Below are 15,357 nucleotides of genomic sequence, written 5' to 3'. Positions count from 1 at the left end.
ATTTGCCAATTATGATTGGAAATATTCTTATTCTCCCTTACTGTTCAGTAAGGTCACATTCTGTCGTTGGCTTTATCAGCTGGCACCTTGAAAACGAGATGTCACAGACCTGTGTTGAGTCTGTAAACTTAATTAGCCCCTCCTCATTCATCCACATCTGTTTCCTTGGTTCTCAGCCCTTCCTGTATTGCCAGAGACAAGCTTCCAGGGCCCCTCTTAGATTTTGCAGAGACCAGGTGTCTAAGGACCATAGTCATTAAGCCGAAAGGGACCGTCTTGTCCAAACTCTTTTTTCAAAAATTAAGAAATTGAGACCTAGAGTGGAGAAGGGATAAGCTGGAGTTACTTAGTGGCTAACTAGCCTCAAACATGAATGTGAGTTCAGGAGGGGGTGTCACCCAGGAGGAAAAGGCATGGATTTAGTTCAGAGCTCGTTATGCACCCGACTCCATGCTAGGATCTATATATACAGCATCTCATTTAATGGCATCTACAGTCCTACAAGGTAGGTGTTATAATGCCTATTTTATAACTAAGAAAAGCGAGGTCCCAAGAAGGTTAGCTATGTCCCCAAGGTCACCTAGTTGGTAAGTGACAGAAATGGGATTTGAACTCTGGTCTATCTGCTGCCAAGACACCATTCTCTTTAGAAGAGGTTGAAGACTAGACGCCTATGGGTCAAATCTAGCCTATGATGATTTGCCTAGCTGCTGTAGTGGTATATGTTTGTTTCTTTGTTTTTGTTTTGCATGTTTGTTTTTGTTTTTGAATTAATTGCTAACATTGAAAAGTCCAAAGATTTCAAATAAAAATCTAGAGATCCAGGTCCTCTTGACAGTTTGGTAAATCCAGGCATGTTAGTCCTAAATTCCCACACGTCAGCAATTGACGAAGCTGGGTACCAGTTGCCCCCTTTAGATGAGACTTGCTCCCCATTTCACACCCTTTCCTGCTGCATCAGACCAAACCCATGTCACACATTTACCTGCCTGGCCCGGGTAGGCACTTGAGTTTCCACCCCTGCTCAACACTGTATCTTCTCATGTTATCAATTCAGCAGAGTGGACTGCACACTGGGGTAGTTTTCCCAACACAGGTGAGCGCTGGGCTCACCACACCTGATCCCCATGGTCACAAGCAGAAAGTCGTCCACTGACCTCAAAGTTACAGTTGGTGGCAGAGAAGAGAGTATAACTAAAGGGAGCTGAACTCATTAACAACCCCGTGTCCTCTTTAACCATTTGAGCATGCCAGGATATGCTGAAATCCTAATATCCGTACATAGGATTTCTGGGCCTGATTCTGGCTTAGGCATCAGGAAATCATCTCTGCATCTTTGTCCAGATGGACATGGAATTTTAAGTACTTGATTTTTTTTTTTTTTTTTTTTTTTTTTTTTTGGTACACGGGCCTCTCACTGTTGTGGCCTCTCCCGTTGCGGAGCACAGGCTCCAGACGCACAGGCTCAGCGGCCATGGCTCATGGGCCCAGCCGCTCCGCGGCATGTGGGATCTTCCCAGACCGGAGCATGAACCCGTGTCCCCTGCATCGGCAGGCGGACTCTCAACCACTGCGCCACCAGGGAAGCCCTGGACATGGAATTTTATGTATGAAAAAGGGAAAGGACCTTGGAGGGGCCTAGGTCTCTGTGAAGGGCAGCAGCAAAATTAGCCTGCCTTCTGCAAGCAGGCTGTTGTTTCTTTAATTGAAGTTCATAATGCAAATTGTCAATTCTGTAGTTCTATCAGAAAGTGATATAGGTACTTTGACACTCAAGGGGCAGGATGGGGCGGAGGGCAGAGTCCACCAGTAAAATGCAACTTAGGGCTTAGTATTCACTCTCCCCAAAAGAAAACTGTGAGTTAAGGAGGGAGCTGCCCAAATGCCTATACACCTGGCTGGATTGACACACCATTTTAAATCATAGTTACAAGCACTTAAGCCTAAAAGAACATATAAACATGTAGCAATATTGTCATTCTCCTCTGCAGGTTATTTTTGAAGTTGCCTTCAATGGTCCCAAAGGAGGATATGTTGCCCTGGATGATATTTCTTTCTCTCCTGTTCCCTGCCAGAATCAGACAGGTAAGCATTCTCTTTTCCTTCTTCCTCACATCTGGAATTTTCCTTTCTCAACAGATGCCTGTGGTCAAGACTTGCTTTAATTCCTTCTAATTTCCCAACCTTTTCCTCTTATCCTTACAAATTATTTAACCGAATAGTCATTTTTCTGGCATATTACTCTTTTTTTCTCTCACAGAGTGAATCTAATTTTTCTGATACCAGAGGTCAATTGTCATGGGTTAAGAAGCTTCTATCTTCTCTACCTACTAAGAAATTAAAATTAAATAATGCTAACTCACTCCCACTCCATCTTTCTCTTTAAAGGGTATCTTGGGTCCATAGACAGGTGGCTGAGTAGGTGGAAAAAACTCTCAAAATCTACTGAGTAGAATTATAAAAACTTATAAAAAACTAATTTTATGAATCTAATTTTTAAATGTCCTCCTGTTTAAAGATGTTAGTATTTGGTATACATTTCTATGATGGCTTTTGGCCTCAGAATATATACTCAATTTAATCTCTCTAAGTGAACCCTCACATTATTTTATCATGGCCAATTTTGTTTCCATAAACTTGGTGTTTGGGAAAAAGAGGAAATTTTTACTTTCTGGGAAATTAGGGAAACAAACTGATTCAAAGTGAATTAGAAAACAAATGTTTTAGAATAAGAAGGGTGACACTATATTAACGATAACCCAGATACATGAAGTCGACCTTAACTTTTAGTGAATTTGTTTCCTTAAGAGGCCCCAGGGAGACACTGTGGTCATCCGACTTATTAAGGAGGCCTCATTCTGGGTTTTGGAGTGTGGGAAGTAAATTTTTGAACTTGGCCTTGGTAGTCCAACTTTCACTTAAGGTAGAGTTAGTCTCTAATATGGTTTCAAATATATATTCTATAGGCAAGGGAACTGAGAAAGAATGTTTTCTACTCAAGCTAAACTGTTACCCTCAAATTACAGAGAAACTTGCTAATTAGCTAAAACCAAATATTATTTTTGACTAATTTTTTTTTAAAAAAACTAGTGAAACAGGTAGAACCAGACTGGATTTACATACTTATATTTTTTCATTAAAATGCTTTAATCCAGCTGTAATCAAAAATTAAAAGAGTCTCTAAATTTGACAGAACACAGAAAGCAAAATTGTTTTACTTCTCTAAATCTGATTACTCCCTAATTCCATCAGTTAATATTTCAGTGATGTTAATAGTAGTTTTACAACATCTTTGTGATTACTTTCAGAAAGTTCGTCTTCTCAGTCACCGGGCACTTACACTGAACTTTTTTCTATATTTCCAAGTTATACATATGGGAGAAGAGGTATTTATTCAGCATCTCTACTGGGTAGCAGGTGGGGTGAAGCGGCAGCTGGAAGGTGATAGAATCTACTAGGCCACCTTAGAAGGAATGTTTAGAAACGTTCTCCCCTTTAAAAATATATAGAATATATGTGAGCTCTTTCCCACTGACTGGTGAAAAGAAAAGAAAGATTCCAGCAAAATAAGGACCGCTTATTAAGAGAGTTGGTGACCCTTCAGTCTGTAAAATCCAGCCCAGACCCTCCCTCCGTAAGGACCACCGGGGATTCACATTCTTATATAAAGTTAACCAAGGTCCTGTATTGGTCTTCAGAACTTCCCAACATACCAACTTTGCCTTAAAATGGTTTAATTACATGATCAAAGTGTTATGCTTGAGAGCCAGCCTTTTGGACTCACATCCCTACTCTGCCATTTACAAGCTGTGTAACCTTTGTTAATTAACCTCTCTGAGACTCTGTTTTCACCTTTATGGGACAGGAATGGAAGAATCTGTTTCATAGAGGTGTCGGGGTGAATGATGAGTTAATAGTGTCTGTGACAGCCTTAGCAGAGTATGGCACACAGAAAATGCTTAGTCATTAGACCTAATATTTACTTAATTTTCAAAATATTCCCATCCGTTCCCCTAGAGAACAGGGGGTCAGATTGAAACCAAAGAGAACCAGCAAAGGGCACTGCTTTGATGAATGTGTAAGCTGGAGCCTGCTTTATGCCCTTCATTAAGCAGCTGTGGGCCAGATTCTGAGTCTTAGAAGCTGAACCCTCTGGTTTTCATACTTCCTCTTGCATTTCACAAATAGTTTATGGCCTTCTGTTTCGAAACAGGTGCCAACATTTTTTTCTTTATCTTGGTTAGCTTCAGACTTGTTGTCTCTGCTTTTCCCAGATGGATCTGGTGGTTTCTTCCCTCATCTCCCTAGTAAGCTGAGACAGGAATTATTTCAACATATGAAGCATCTTGTTCCCACCATCTGGTTGCTCTTAGAGTTAATCCAGTTTCCCAGACCTGAGACCTATCTCAGAGTAGCAGGTATTAAGCACCAGTGGCTTGCTACCGCGCCAACACCCCTGCCCCAAATAGTCCCCCAGGATGCTTCCAGAGGACAGTGAGACCTTACCCCATCCCCCCAACTTGAGTTACCACACTTCCCTTTCCAAGCCTTTTCCACCCACAAACTCCCCATCTACTGCCACATTTAGCCTAGAATCTAGATCATAGGGATAAGCTCTCCTCTTAGTCTGTAAGTCCTTGAATGCCTAACAGCTGATTCCATTCACTTCTAGGAATCCTGCCTTAATGCCCAGCTCCCAAACTGAGCGCTCCAGCCTGTGCCATTTGCAGACCTAACTTCCTCTCTGGGCTTGGGTTCGCCCCACACCCAGGCCAGGGTCTGGGAGGATCCTGACACTCATGGATATACATCTGAAAGGATGTCTACCTGGGCCTAAGTCCCAATATTGACCATTCATCAACAACACACTGCCCAGACCTCTTGTCTAATTGGAAACCTGGCTCCAGTTGTTGTGTAGGTTACAGCCAAAGGTGTGACAGTCTCCCTTAGCTCAGAGGCCCTCAAAGATCTCCACAGCCTGATCAGTGGCCCAGTCTGCTCCATCATGATTCCTCAGTCTGGTGGTAGTTCCCACTCACTCTCTTCCCTCGCCAGCCTTGAGCTGTCCCAGCTTGCTTTTGCACTGGCTTGTGCTAAAATAAGAACTACTGTGCAAGTTTAGCAGCCTAAAGAGCACCACGCCCAAAGTCTCTCTAGCACTACAGGGGCTGATAAGCCTCTTAGATCTCGAGGACTGATACTGAGTCCATCTCCATGAACTCTATGAAGCAGAGGAAAAGATGAGAAATACTCCTAACCATTCTTCTCAAATGCAACACCCTCTACCTGAGTAGTATACCTTCAGAGCCTCCTGATTCTAAAAAGTTCAAATGTCAGAAATCAAGTAATTAACTAAATCGTACATTATGATGCTCAGAGAGACTTTATTTCTCTTTTTGGATGGGGCGGGGATGATCAGCTGATGCTCAGGGACTTCCAGTTGCCTCTGATTCCTCCCTATGCTTCAAATATGTCATTAACACTCCCCAAATACAATTGTGATTGCCACTTGACTCATGCTTCTGAAACAAGCCTGAAGCAAAGGCTCTTCATTCACCCCAGATCTTTGGGGAGCTCATTTTAGGTCACACATAGGCCCTCTGGCCTCATCTTCAGTACTTAGATACCATCTCACGCTAGAAGAAGCATTCTGGGTGAAAAAGATTTAGGCTTTGAGTTATGCTTTTGAGGTTTTCTTTTTATCAGACCTTCTTAGGACCCCAGAAAAATCCATTGCTCAGACTAAGTGTTTAGCAAAATAATATAATTGCATCCTCAGAAAAATCTTCTCTGTGTGACTCAGCTTGTCACTATGGAGACAACAGAGGCTTGCTTACTTTTAAGTTTTAATACCACCTCTCACCCCCTCCCACACACCTAGGAAATGGGTTATGGTTCTCTTGTGGATGCCCAGGTGTATATTCCTTAGGATGTATTCCTGATGAATAATTTCACTGACCTTCTGTTCTCTTTATGCATGGCTTTTGGGAGTGCCACACCATTTTCTGAGCTGGATGGCCAGCTGTAGATCTGAATTCCCATCTGCTTTTTCATTACCAGGTGGCAGAGGGGTGACCAAGACTGGAGACCATAGTGGGGTTTCCCATGGGCTCAGATCTCCACGGGGGGATGTCAAAGGATCCTTGTTTGTATGACGTTATATTCATTTTCAAATGAATACCTTCATGACTTTATCTTCGCAGCTTAAAGAGTTACCATGATGCTGACAGAGTCAGACAGAGCAGTGTGTGGGTTAACCCACCAGTCTCAGAGCACTGAGAATTCTCTTCCTTTCCTATCTGGCTCATCAGGGTCCTCTCCTTGTATACTTGCTATAGGAGCATTTTCTTTCTGTTCTCTCTTTGTAACGTGGTGCTAGTCACTTTTCTTTTTAATTTAGCATTTTAAAACTCTTCAGTATCATTTTAAACTCAGACAAAATTTGCAAGAATATGTTAAAAAACTCCCGTATACTCTCTACCCAGACCTACAAACGTTTAACATTTTGCCACGTTTGTTTTATTAACCATTTAAGAGTAGGTTGCAGGGCTTCCCTGGTGGCGCAGTGGTTGAGAGTCCGCCTGCCGATCCCGGGGATGTGGGTTCGTGCCCCTGTCCGGGAAGATCCCACATGCCGCGGAGCGGCTAGGCCCGTGAGCCATGGCCACTGAGCCTGCGCATCCGGAGCGTGTGCTCCGCAGCGGGAGAGGCCAAAGCAGTGAGAGGCCCACGTACCGCAAAAAAAAAAAAAAAAAAAAAAAAGGAAAAAAAAAAAGGGTAGGTTGCAGATATTATGTCCTTTCACCACTAAATACGTCAGTGGGTATTTTCTAAAACCAAAGACATCCTCCAACATGCTATGGAATAATTATAAAGTTCAGGAAACTTAACACTGATACAATATTATCAATTAACCTATAGTCCATATACTAATTTCACCAATTGCGCCAATAAAGTCTTCTATAGGTATTTGTTTTTCTGGACCAAGATGGAATCTTAGACCCCTTGTAGCATTTGGTTGTCATGTGTCTCTCATCCCCTTTATCCAGGCCGGCTCCTCAGCCCACTGGAATGTTTTCTTACTTTGAAAATTAACAAATTGAGTCTCTGTCCCTAAACAGCTTTTTGTTTCATCACATCTCTGCACCTAGAACTCAAGTGTTTCTCTAGAAGTGATTTTCTGCTTATTCAAAATAGTGCTGTCTCTGGCCCTAAAAGGTTAGACCAGTGTATGTCAGTGTGCAGAACAAGATTACACTTGGCTGCACTGAATGTGTCCCAACCCGCTGCAGTCACGTCTCCTCTGGACACAGAGGGCAATCTGAACAGTGATGTTTACAGTTACTTGTTGCTAGGACCACATCATTCTTGAAAGAGCAGAAATCTTTTATGTTCCCTTTCCTCCAGGCAATCTGGGATGAGGTGATGTTTATAGACCAGAGTAAGTGACACCAGAACTCAGCAAAAGCCAAAATAATATCAGAACGGGTGACAGAATTGGTGTGACTGTTTGAGCAGTGTGATTTATACTGAGTAATGATCCTCTTCCAGCAGATCAGATGTTACTACTAATGTCAATTATAAATGGACAGTGGCTGTGCTTCTGACACAGAGATTGATCAACAAAGGAAAACTATTTCTAGAAAATATTATTTCTGAAATATCTGTCAGAAAGAAATTAAGAATTCTATAAAATCCTTACTTTTTCTCTTTATTTTTAATTTTGTATTAGTGAATTTTAAATTGTGAAGAAGTATGTGAATAAATGCTTTCAGTCTTTAATCAAGAAAGGAAATTTCTTTTGAAGTCTCGTACTTCATTTTTGTAGAGAATGTGAACAGAGCTCCTTCTTTCCATCCCTTTAGGGAGGAAAAGAACAATTTTACTGTCATGCTGAAATGTGGATTTGATGCTAACCTGTCAGCATGCCACTAGGGTAAAAATATTTTTGTTGTGTGTTACTTCTCTGAGCTCCCCTGGTACAAATGTGTACATATTTGTCAATCAGTTAATGTAGTCCTTTGAGATCCTTGGGTTTGGCTCACTTTAACTTTGATTCTCCTTTGCTCAGAGCATCCTTTTAGTGCCGTAGAAGCAAGCTGCAATTTTGAGGAAGATCTCTGCAACTTTTACCAAGACAAAGAAGGTCCAGGCTGGACCCGAGTGAAAGTAAAACCAAACATGCATCGGGCGGGAGATCACACTTCAGGCTTAGGTAAATCAGAGTCTGTTGTGTGGGATGTCATGTTGGGGGTTGGGAGCGGGTAGTATTCATCTCCATTCGCCAGCCTTTCTCACCAGGACACCAGCTTGAAAAAGGGAGGTGGGTGTGGGAGCAGCTGTGAAGAAGCAAAGACAATAGGTAACCTTGTGTCTGGCCATTTTTCAAAACTGGAATTCAAGCTGCTGTGCTAGCAGGAGTATTTACCAGTTTATTAAATAGTCAAACCTTTGGAAATTATCTTGCTCTTCACTTTAGATGGAGAAGTACCTTTAAAAAGCTATTAGATTCCAATTATATGAAACATCCAGAAGAGGCAAAGCCATAGAAACAGAAAGCAGATTAGTGGTTGCCAGGAGCTGGGGAGGGGGATGGGAAGTGACTGTTTAATGGGTATCGCGTTTCCCTTTGAGGTGATGAAAATATTCTGGAAGTAGATAGTGGTGGCTGTGCAGCATTGTGAAAGTACTAAATGCCACTGAATTGTATGCTTTAAATGGTTAAAATGGTAAATTTTATGTTATGTGTGTTTTATTGCAATAAATAATATATAGTGGGGCATGAAAGCTATCACAGCTGTTGGACAATTTTGGATGGACCTACAAGGAACTCTTAGAAATCAGTTTGAGCTCCCCTTATGTAAGGATTACCTATCTCATTAAAGGGAGCCCTTGTGAAGCCCACTCCAGTAGAGACTGGTGGAAAGAGCTTATTCTCAGGGGGTTAGTGTCTAATTCATTTATTCAACAATTATTTATATACTGGGCACGGGGGTGACTTACCAGAAAGCTGATGAAGCTTGTTTCAGGGCCCCTCACTTTCGAGGGGCCCTTGCAATTTCATACTTGTAATTTTGTATTCTTTGCTTAGGGGTTGGCTAACTTGTAGAATTACAGAATAAAAACCTATTCTGACCCTGGCCAGCCTAACCCCTGGGGGATACAATAGTGAACAAATCAGGTATGTATCCCACCCTTGCTGGCTGAGGGTCATTTCAATGGGCAAGAGAAACCCTAAACAAACATATACGCAAATAGACTCAAGATTACCAGTTGTGGAGTGTGCTGAGAGACACTAAGAGTGACCTCTGAGAGAGAATAAGGAACCACATTTTGGGTGGGGAGTTTATCTTTGTGGCTTTTATGTGTGGAAGCAGGAGCAGCCCAGGCAGAGGAATCAGCATCTGTGAGGGCTTTGAGTTTGGAAAGAACTGGATACTCCCAGGAATTAGAAGATTAGAGTGGCTGCACCATGGGGAGGAGAGTGAAGGAAAATGAAGGTAGAGAGGAAGATCTTGGGCGTGGCAGGACAGAGTAAGCAACTGGGATTTTACTACAAAGGAAATGAGAAGCCATTGAAAGAGTCTAAGTAGAGAAGAGAGGGATTAAATTTAGGTTTAAAAAAAGATTGCTCTGGCTGTTGTATTGGCCACCTGTGTTAGTCTGCTTGAGCTGCCATAACAAATACCATAGACTGGCAGACTTAAACAACAGAAATTTATTTTCTCACAGTTCTAGAGGCTAGAAGTCCCCAAATCAAGGCACCATTGGGGTTGGTTTCTGGTGAGATCTCTCTTCCTGCCTTTTCCAAAGCGCCTTCTCATTGTGTCTTCACATGGCCTTTCCTATGTGTGTACACATGGAGAGAGAGAGAGAAAGAGAGAGATCTCTGCTGTCTCTTCTTCTTATGACACCAGTCACATGGGAGTTAAAGGCTTCACCCTTGTCACCTCATTTAACCTTAATTGCCTCCTTAAAGGCCCTGTCTCCAAATACAGTCACATTGGGGGTTAGAGCTTTAACATATGAATTTTGGGGGACATAATTCAGTCCATAACACAACTCATGAAATAACCAAAGAATCTTTTGCCGGATTAAATAAAACTAAACTGTATAGCAAAGAATGAGGCACCCAAAAGAAAACTGATGAAGGAGGATCAAAAACGGGAAAGGAAAAAGAGTAAGGTATTATTCTTTTTCTTTCTGCCCCAGCTTTATAGGACACGTAATTTAACATGGTAAACTGTTTTAAGTTTACCATGGGGTTGGTGAAGCATGTGGGAGGGGAGGTTCTTGATCTTATTTTTTCATGTTATTTAGGAGAAATTGGGGAAGATCAGATCTTCAGCACCTGGGAGGGTCTATCTGATTTAAAACCTGCTTTTTCAGAGCAGGCTTAACATATGAACAAGAGAGTAAGCTCTGCCCAGATACACAAACCACCCTCCACCCATCACCCCCCAAGGACTGCCAGGCCCTGTAACCTCTCCCCCTCCACTGGTCACTGCAGGGGTAAGACGGAAAATCTGCTCTGGGCCTTGTGTTCTCTATGACTCAGTACTACTCAGTCTAGTTGTCAGTTCGTTGTCCAAAAAGTGGGGAACCCCAAGATGATTTCATCCTTTTTGTTTCATGAAAAATGTAAATCCTAGAATTCCCTGGCGGTCCAGTGGTTAGGGTTCCATGTTTTTACTGCTGAGGGCTGGGGTTCAATCTCTGGTCGGGGAACTAAGATCCTGCAAGCCACGGCACGGCCAAAAAAAAAAGAAATATAAATCCTGATTGATGACTAGAATCTGGACATATGCAGTGGGAAATCTGTACAGGTTTACTTAAAAATGGAGAAGGTTTGGGCTTCCCTGGTGGCACAGTGGTTGAGAGTCCACCTGCCGATGCAGGGTACATGGGTTCGTGCCCCGGTCCGGGAAGATCCCACATGCCGCGGAGCGGCTTGGCCCGTGAGCCATGGCCGCTGAGCCTGCGCGTCCGGAGCCTGTGCTCCACAACGGGAGAGGCCACAACAGTGAGAGGCCCACGTACAGCAAAAAAAAAAAAAAAAAATGGAGAAGGTTTATTAGCAATAGAATCACACAGATATTTTCAATATTTTAAATGCTTTCTATCATTTAAAGCCTGTAGAAATAGTCTCTGTTGGCAAACTCCACTGCTTGAACCAAATTTTCCCACTTGATAATCTGGGCTGAATTATTTAGGTTTTTCATTGCTGATGCACTGAATGTTTTGTCCTATTTGCAGGGTATTTCTTGATGGCCAACACAAAGTTTACGTCTCAGCCTGGCTACATTGGAAGGCTCTACGGTCCCTCCCTGCCAGGAAACTTGCAGTATTGTTTGCGTTTTTACTATGCCATCTATGGGTTTTTAAAAATGAGTGACACCCTAGCAGTTTATATCTTTGAAGAGAACCACATGGTTCAAGACAAGATCTGGTCTGTGCTGGAGTCCCCAAGGGGCGTTTGGATGCAAGCTGAAATCACCTTTAAGAAGCCCATGCCTACCAAGGTACAGTAGAACCTTTCTGCAATTTTCAGTTGCTAAACTGGGTTAGTGAATTTCTGTTTAATTATTTTCAGCTGGTGATGCGTTGTTTTTCTTCTGTTCAAGCTGAGAGCCCCACTCCCACACCCTGTCCACAGCCATGCGCGAGTTATATCCTTCAGTTCTTTTCAGTTTTCTGTCTCTCAGAGTCATGGTCACCTAGGGAGTTTACTTGTTTAGTCCGTAGATTCCTTGAGGATAGTCCAAAGACAGAGAATATGTGAATAATCCAAGTTCAACAACTATACTTTAGTTCGAAGCCACAATTCACACACACACACACGCACGCACATGCACATGCACACGTGCGCGCGCGCACACACACACACACACACACACACACACACACATATGCTAGTACTTTCAAAATGTGAAATCAGTGAGCCTGGTTCTACATTGAGGCTTTAAGGTCAACAGCCTAAACCTCTAGCTGAACACAGGATGGGGAAACTCAGTAAAATATGAGAGCCAATGCAGACAGAGAGAATTTAAATAATGGAAACATCAGCAGAGTATTTGATAGCAATAAGAAAACAGAGATCTTCATTGCGGGGAAAATACAAAAGAAAACTGTGATCTCCTGAATTTTACAACTCATAAACTTAAACTTAAGCTTTACAGGTGCAATAAATTCTGTCAACTAACCCAGATGAAATTAGAATGGGAAAATCCATTTTGTTTCATCTGTCAGTTGGTCAGAAGATCTCTCTCATGTACCCTCTGTGCAAAAAAGAAGCTAAAAGAAGGTCCCTTCCTACAAACAGATGCCTCACACAATGGGAGCTCAATAGATATCACTGAAGAATGGATGGGTCAGTTGATCATGTTCATTAACTAGGAATTACCCAAAGTCCAGGCTCCCCAGGGGAAGATACATGCCTAGCAGAGCTGTAGAACCTTCTTCATAAACATTAATGGCCCAAACTTCTCTTAGCTATAACCATCTGGACAGAACCATAGCTTTGTCTATAACTTCCTGTTAAATTTTGTACACCATTCCCATCATAATGTTGCTTGGTTACTCTTAGTTCATTGGAATACCCACCAAAGCATGATTAAATCTTTACAATGATTAATCAAAGATCTTTGAACATATTTACAAAGTTCTTTTTCATTGCTAGGCAAGAAGAAATTATGATTATAATGACATGGCAGCCTCCTTGACTTACTGATTTCTAAAAGGGTCAAACCAATTTGTGATACCTGTAGCAGAATATAAGCACACAAGTTTTATCACAATCTTATAAGCACTGATGGTATTGTTTTCATGCTGACTAAATAGGTTGTTGTAGGCATCCCCTTCTTAATCCCATCATATTTTGGTCACCTGACTAAACTGAGCTATTTGGCTCATCCCCCTGAGCAACAGAGGAAACAAATTGATGTTTCTGTTGCCAAGTTCCAACTCCTAGCCTAGGCTTATGTTTTTTAAGCCTATTTCCTAGCCAGTTCCAAACATTTCCTGAATGAGACTATCTTTCTATAAATGCCATCTCACATTTGCAGCATTTTTGCATTTCCTCTTTGATCTCTTAGTCCTTCCCTGCACCTCTTAGGGATCCCAAAGGCTTACATTCTTTCCCCATTACCATTTATTTAACTCTCTCAAGTAGTTATGGCAACACACACACACACAGAGCAAACATGCACCAGACCCACATAATCAGGGATGCACCAGAAAATAAGAGAATTTTTGTTGTACTCCACACCCTCTGTTGCTAACGTTTTAAAAAAAGGAGAACATAATAAACATTTTATTCATTTATTTGACTGTATTCATTTATTTATTCCTTAATTCAACCATAATTTATTAGGTATATGCTCAGTGCAGGGCATATAAAGATGAAAGAGGCTCAGATCCTACTTCTGAGAATGAGATCACAGATGATAGAACATTAAGCTACAGATACGTAAAATAACTACCAACAGTACAATCTCACTGTCTCACAGAAGGGCTATATAGAAAAGTAGAGGAGTAGTTCTACCAACTGGACATATAAAAAACAGTGATTAATAGAGGCCCAGCTGAGCTGGTGTTCGGAGGGTTAACGTTCAGGCCATGCTGGATTCTAACTCCTGCTCATGCCTCACTCCACTCCTCCCTTCTCCCCAACGCTTAGCCCTCCCCCTCTGCCTCCAACCCTCCCCCCATCCGCTACTCACAAAACATGGGTGTTAGTAATCTTCCGGCTCGTCAGAGTGAGTCTCTGCTCTTACCTGACTTCCATGGAATGGGAGCAAGCCCCCCAGCAAATAAGGGTGCCCCAGAGAATTTGCCCTTTCTTCTTTGGCTGACTTCCAGCCCTCCCAGCGACCACAGAGACCCTCCCCAGCCACTTCAGGAAAACTGGATCTAGACCCAGTGGGGGCAGAGAAGTTCTTATAGCCTATTCAGGGATTTGGCCCCAGTGCAGGTGAGGAGATGGTAGGTACAGTTCAATGCCAGGAAACTCTGGACACGTATCTGAAGGTGGCCAGTAGTTTTTGGCGGGTCCCTTCTAAACAGAATCAGCACAGAGAGTTAGAGAACCATCTAACATCCATAGAGGCAGCATTGAGTAAGGCAGGAAACTAAAGTTCACTGACTTATGGAACACATACAGGTGGAAACAAACATACAAACAGTATCTCAGAGAAGGGACAAGATGAGAAGCCAGAGTTTCCCTTAAGCACCCCTGAACTCAAACTCCACTTCTACTTCTTTTTCTAAAGGGTTTTTCCTGATTTTCTGACACCTTCCTCTATACTTCTAAATATTCTATTTCCACCTCATTGCTTGCTTCATTAACCTTAGCAGTATCTGCTGACTCCCTGCTATGAAAGACAAGAAATTTAGCTTATTTACGCTATTTCCTTTTGTTTTCTCTCTCCTCCTCACAATTTTTGGTTATATTTTTAACTTTTCTCTTGGTTCCCTTTGTAACTTTAATACACCTAGCCATCTATTTTTGGTTCCATAAACTTTAGGTAGTGTCCCTTGACATCCCACTATGTGCAGTGAGTGCATTTTCACCCCTCTATTTCCCCTCACCTTGCTTGCCCGCTTCACCCCTCAGTTCTCTCAGCTGTACAATTGCTTTTACACGGTCATGGCTGAAAACATTTATATTCCTCCAGTGAAGCCTTCAGTGCCTTGCCAATGGCAGGATTTCCCAGTATGGGCCCCCTTGGCATTTAGAAGAGGACAGTTCTGCCTTTGTGAGGGGCCATGCCTCACACGGTTGGGATTTTGACATCTGCAGTGACAGCAACAACCCAAATTATTTCCACACGGCCCCAGAGGTGTGTGCAATCCTCAGATGAGAACTGTTGCTCTCTAAGCCGATTCTGAAAATTGAAATTAAGAGCCAACCCCACCTGCAGTCCATGCCTGCCACCTCCGATCTGCGCTCTGCCCAGAGGCAGAGTGATGATGAGGAAGCCTCCCATGCAGTGACCCCCTGGCTTCCCGTTGCTCTGAGGGAAAAGGCTCTCATGCTCTGACACGATCCCCTCCCCAGCTTGGCCGCTTCTCCCTGCATTCTAATCCCATTGCACTCAGTTCCTGGAACATGCTGCCCTCTCCCACTTTGAGCCCTTGCACACATCTCCTCTGCCTAGACTCTTGTTAATTCAGTCACCGCTGAATGTCCCTTCCACAGACACCCCTCCTCTGGCTCACTGCCCAGAATAGGTTAGGGTGCCCTGGGCCTCCTAGGCCTCTCCTGTGTCGTCTTGGAGACAGGATTGCACAGTGATTAGGGATAATGAGACAGGAGTCTCTCTGGCTTCAAATCTCCACTCTACTACTGAAATGGCT

The 15,357-nt window shown here is 42.7% G+C and overlaps 1 protein-coding gene across 1 annotated transcript in view; it reads left to right on the top strand.

Moving 5' to 3' along the window:
• MAMDC2 (MAM domain containing 2) overlaps window positions 1-15,357 on the top strand; it is a 164,411-nt gene that overhangs the window by 100,994 nt on the left and 48,060 nt on the right. The window contains exons 8-10 of the mRNA XM_060154991.1: window positions 1,992-2,085; window positions 8,072-8,215; window positions 11,257-11,522. Of these exons, the coding sequence (XP_060010974.1) occupies window positions 1,992-2,085; window positions 8,072-8,215; window positions 11,257-11,522 (504 nt within the window). The remainder of the gene's footprint in view (window positions 1-1,991; window positions 2,086-8,071; window positions 8,216-11,256; window positions 11,523-15,357) is intronic.

Source organism: Lagenorhynchus albirostris, chromosome 7 (genome assembly GCF_949774975.1).
Source record: "Lagenorhynchus albirostris chromosome 7, mLagAlb1.1, whole genome shotgun sequence".
NCBI lineage: Eukaryota > Metazoa > Chordata > Mammalia > Artiodactyla > Delphinidae > Lagenorhynchus > Lagenorhynchus albirostris.
Note: the sequence above shows the minus strand (reverse complement) of the source record. Positions and strands in the feature narration are given on the sequence as shown.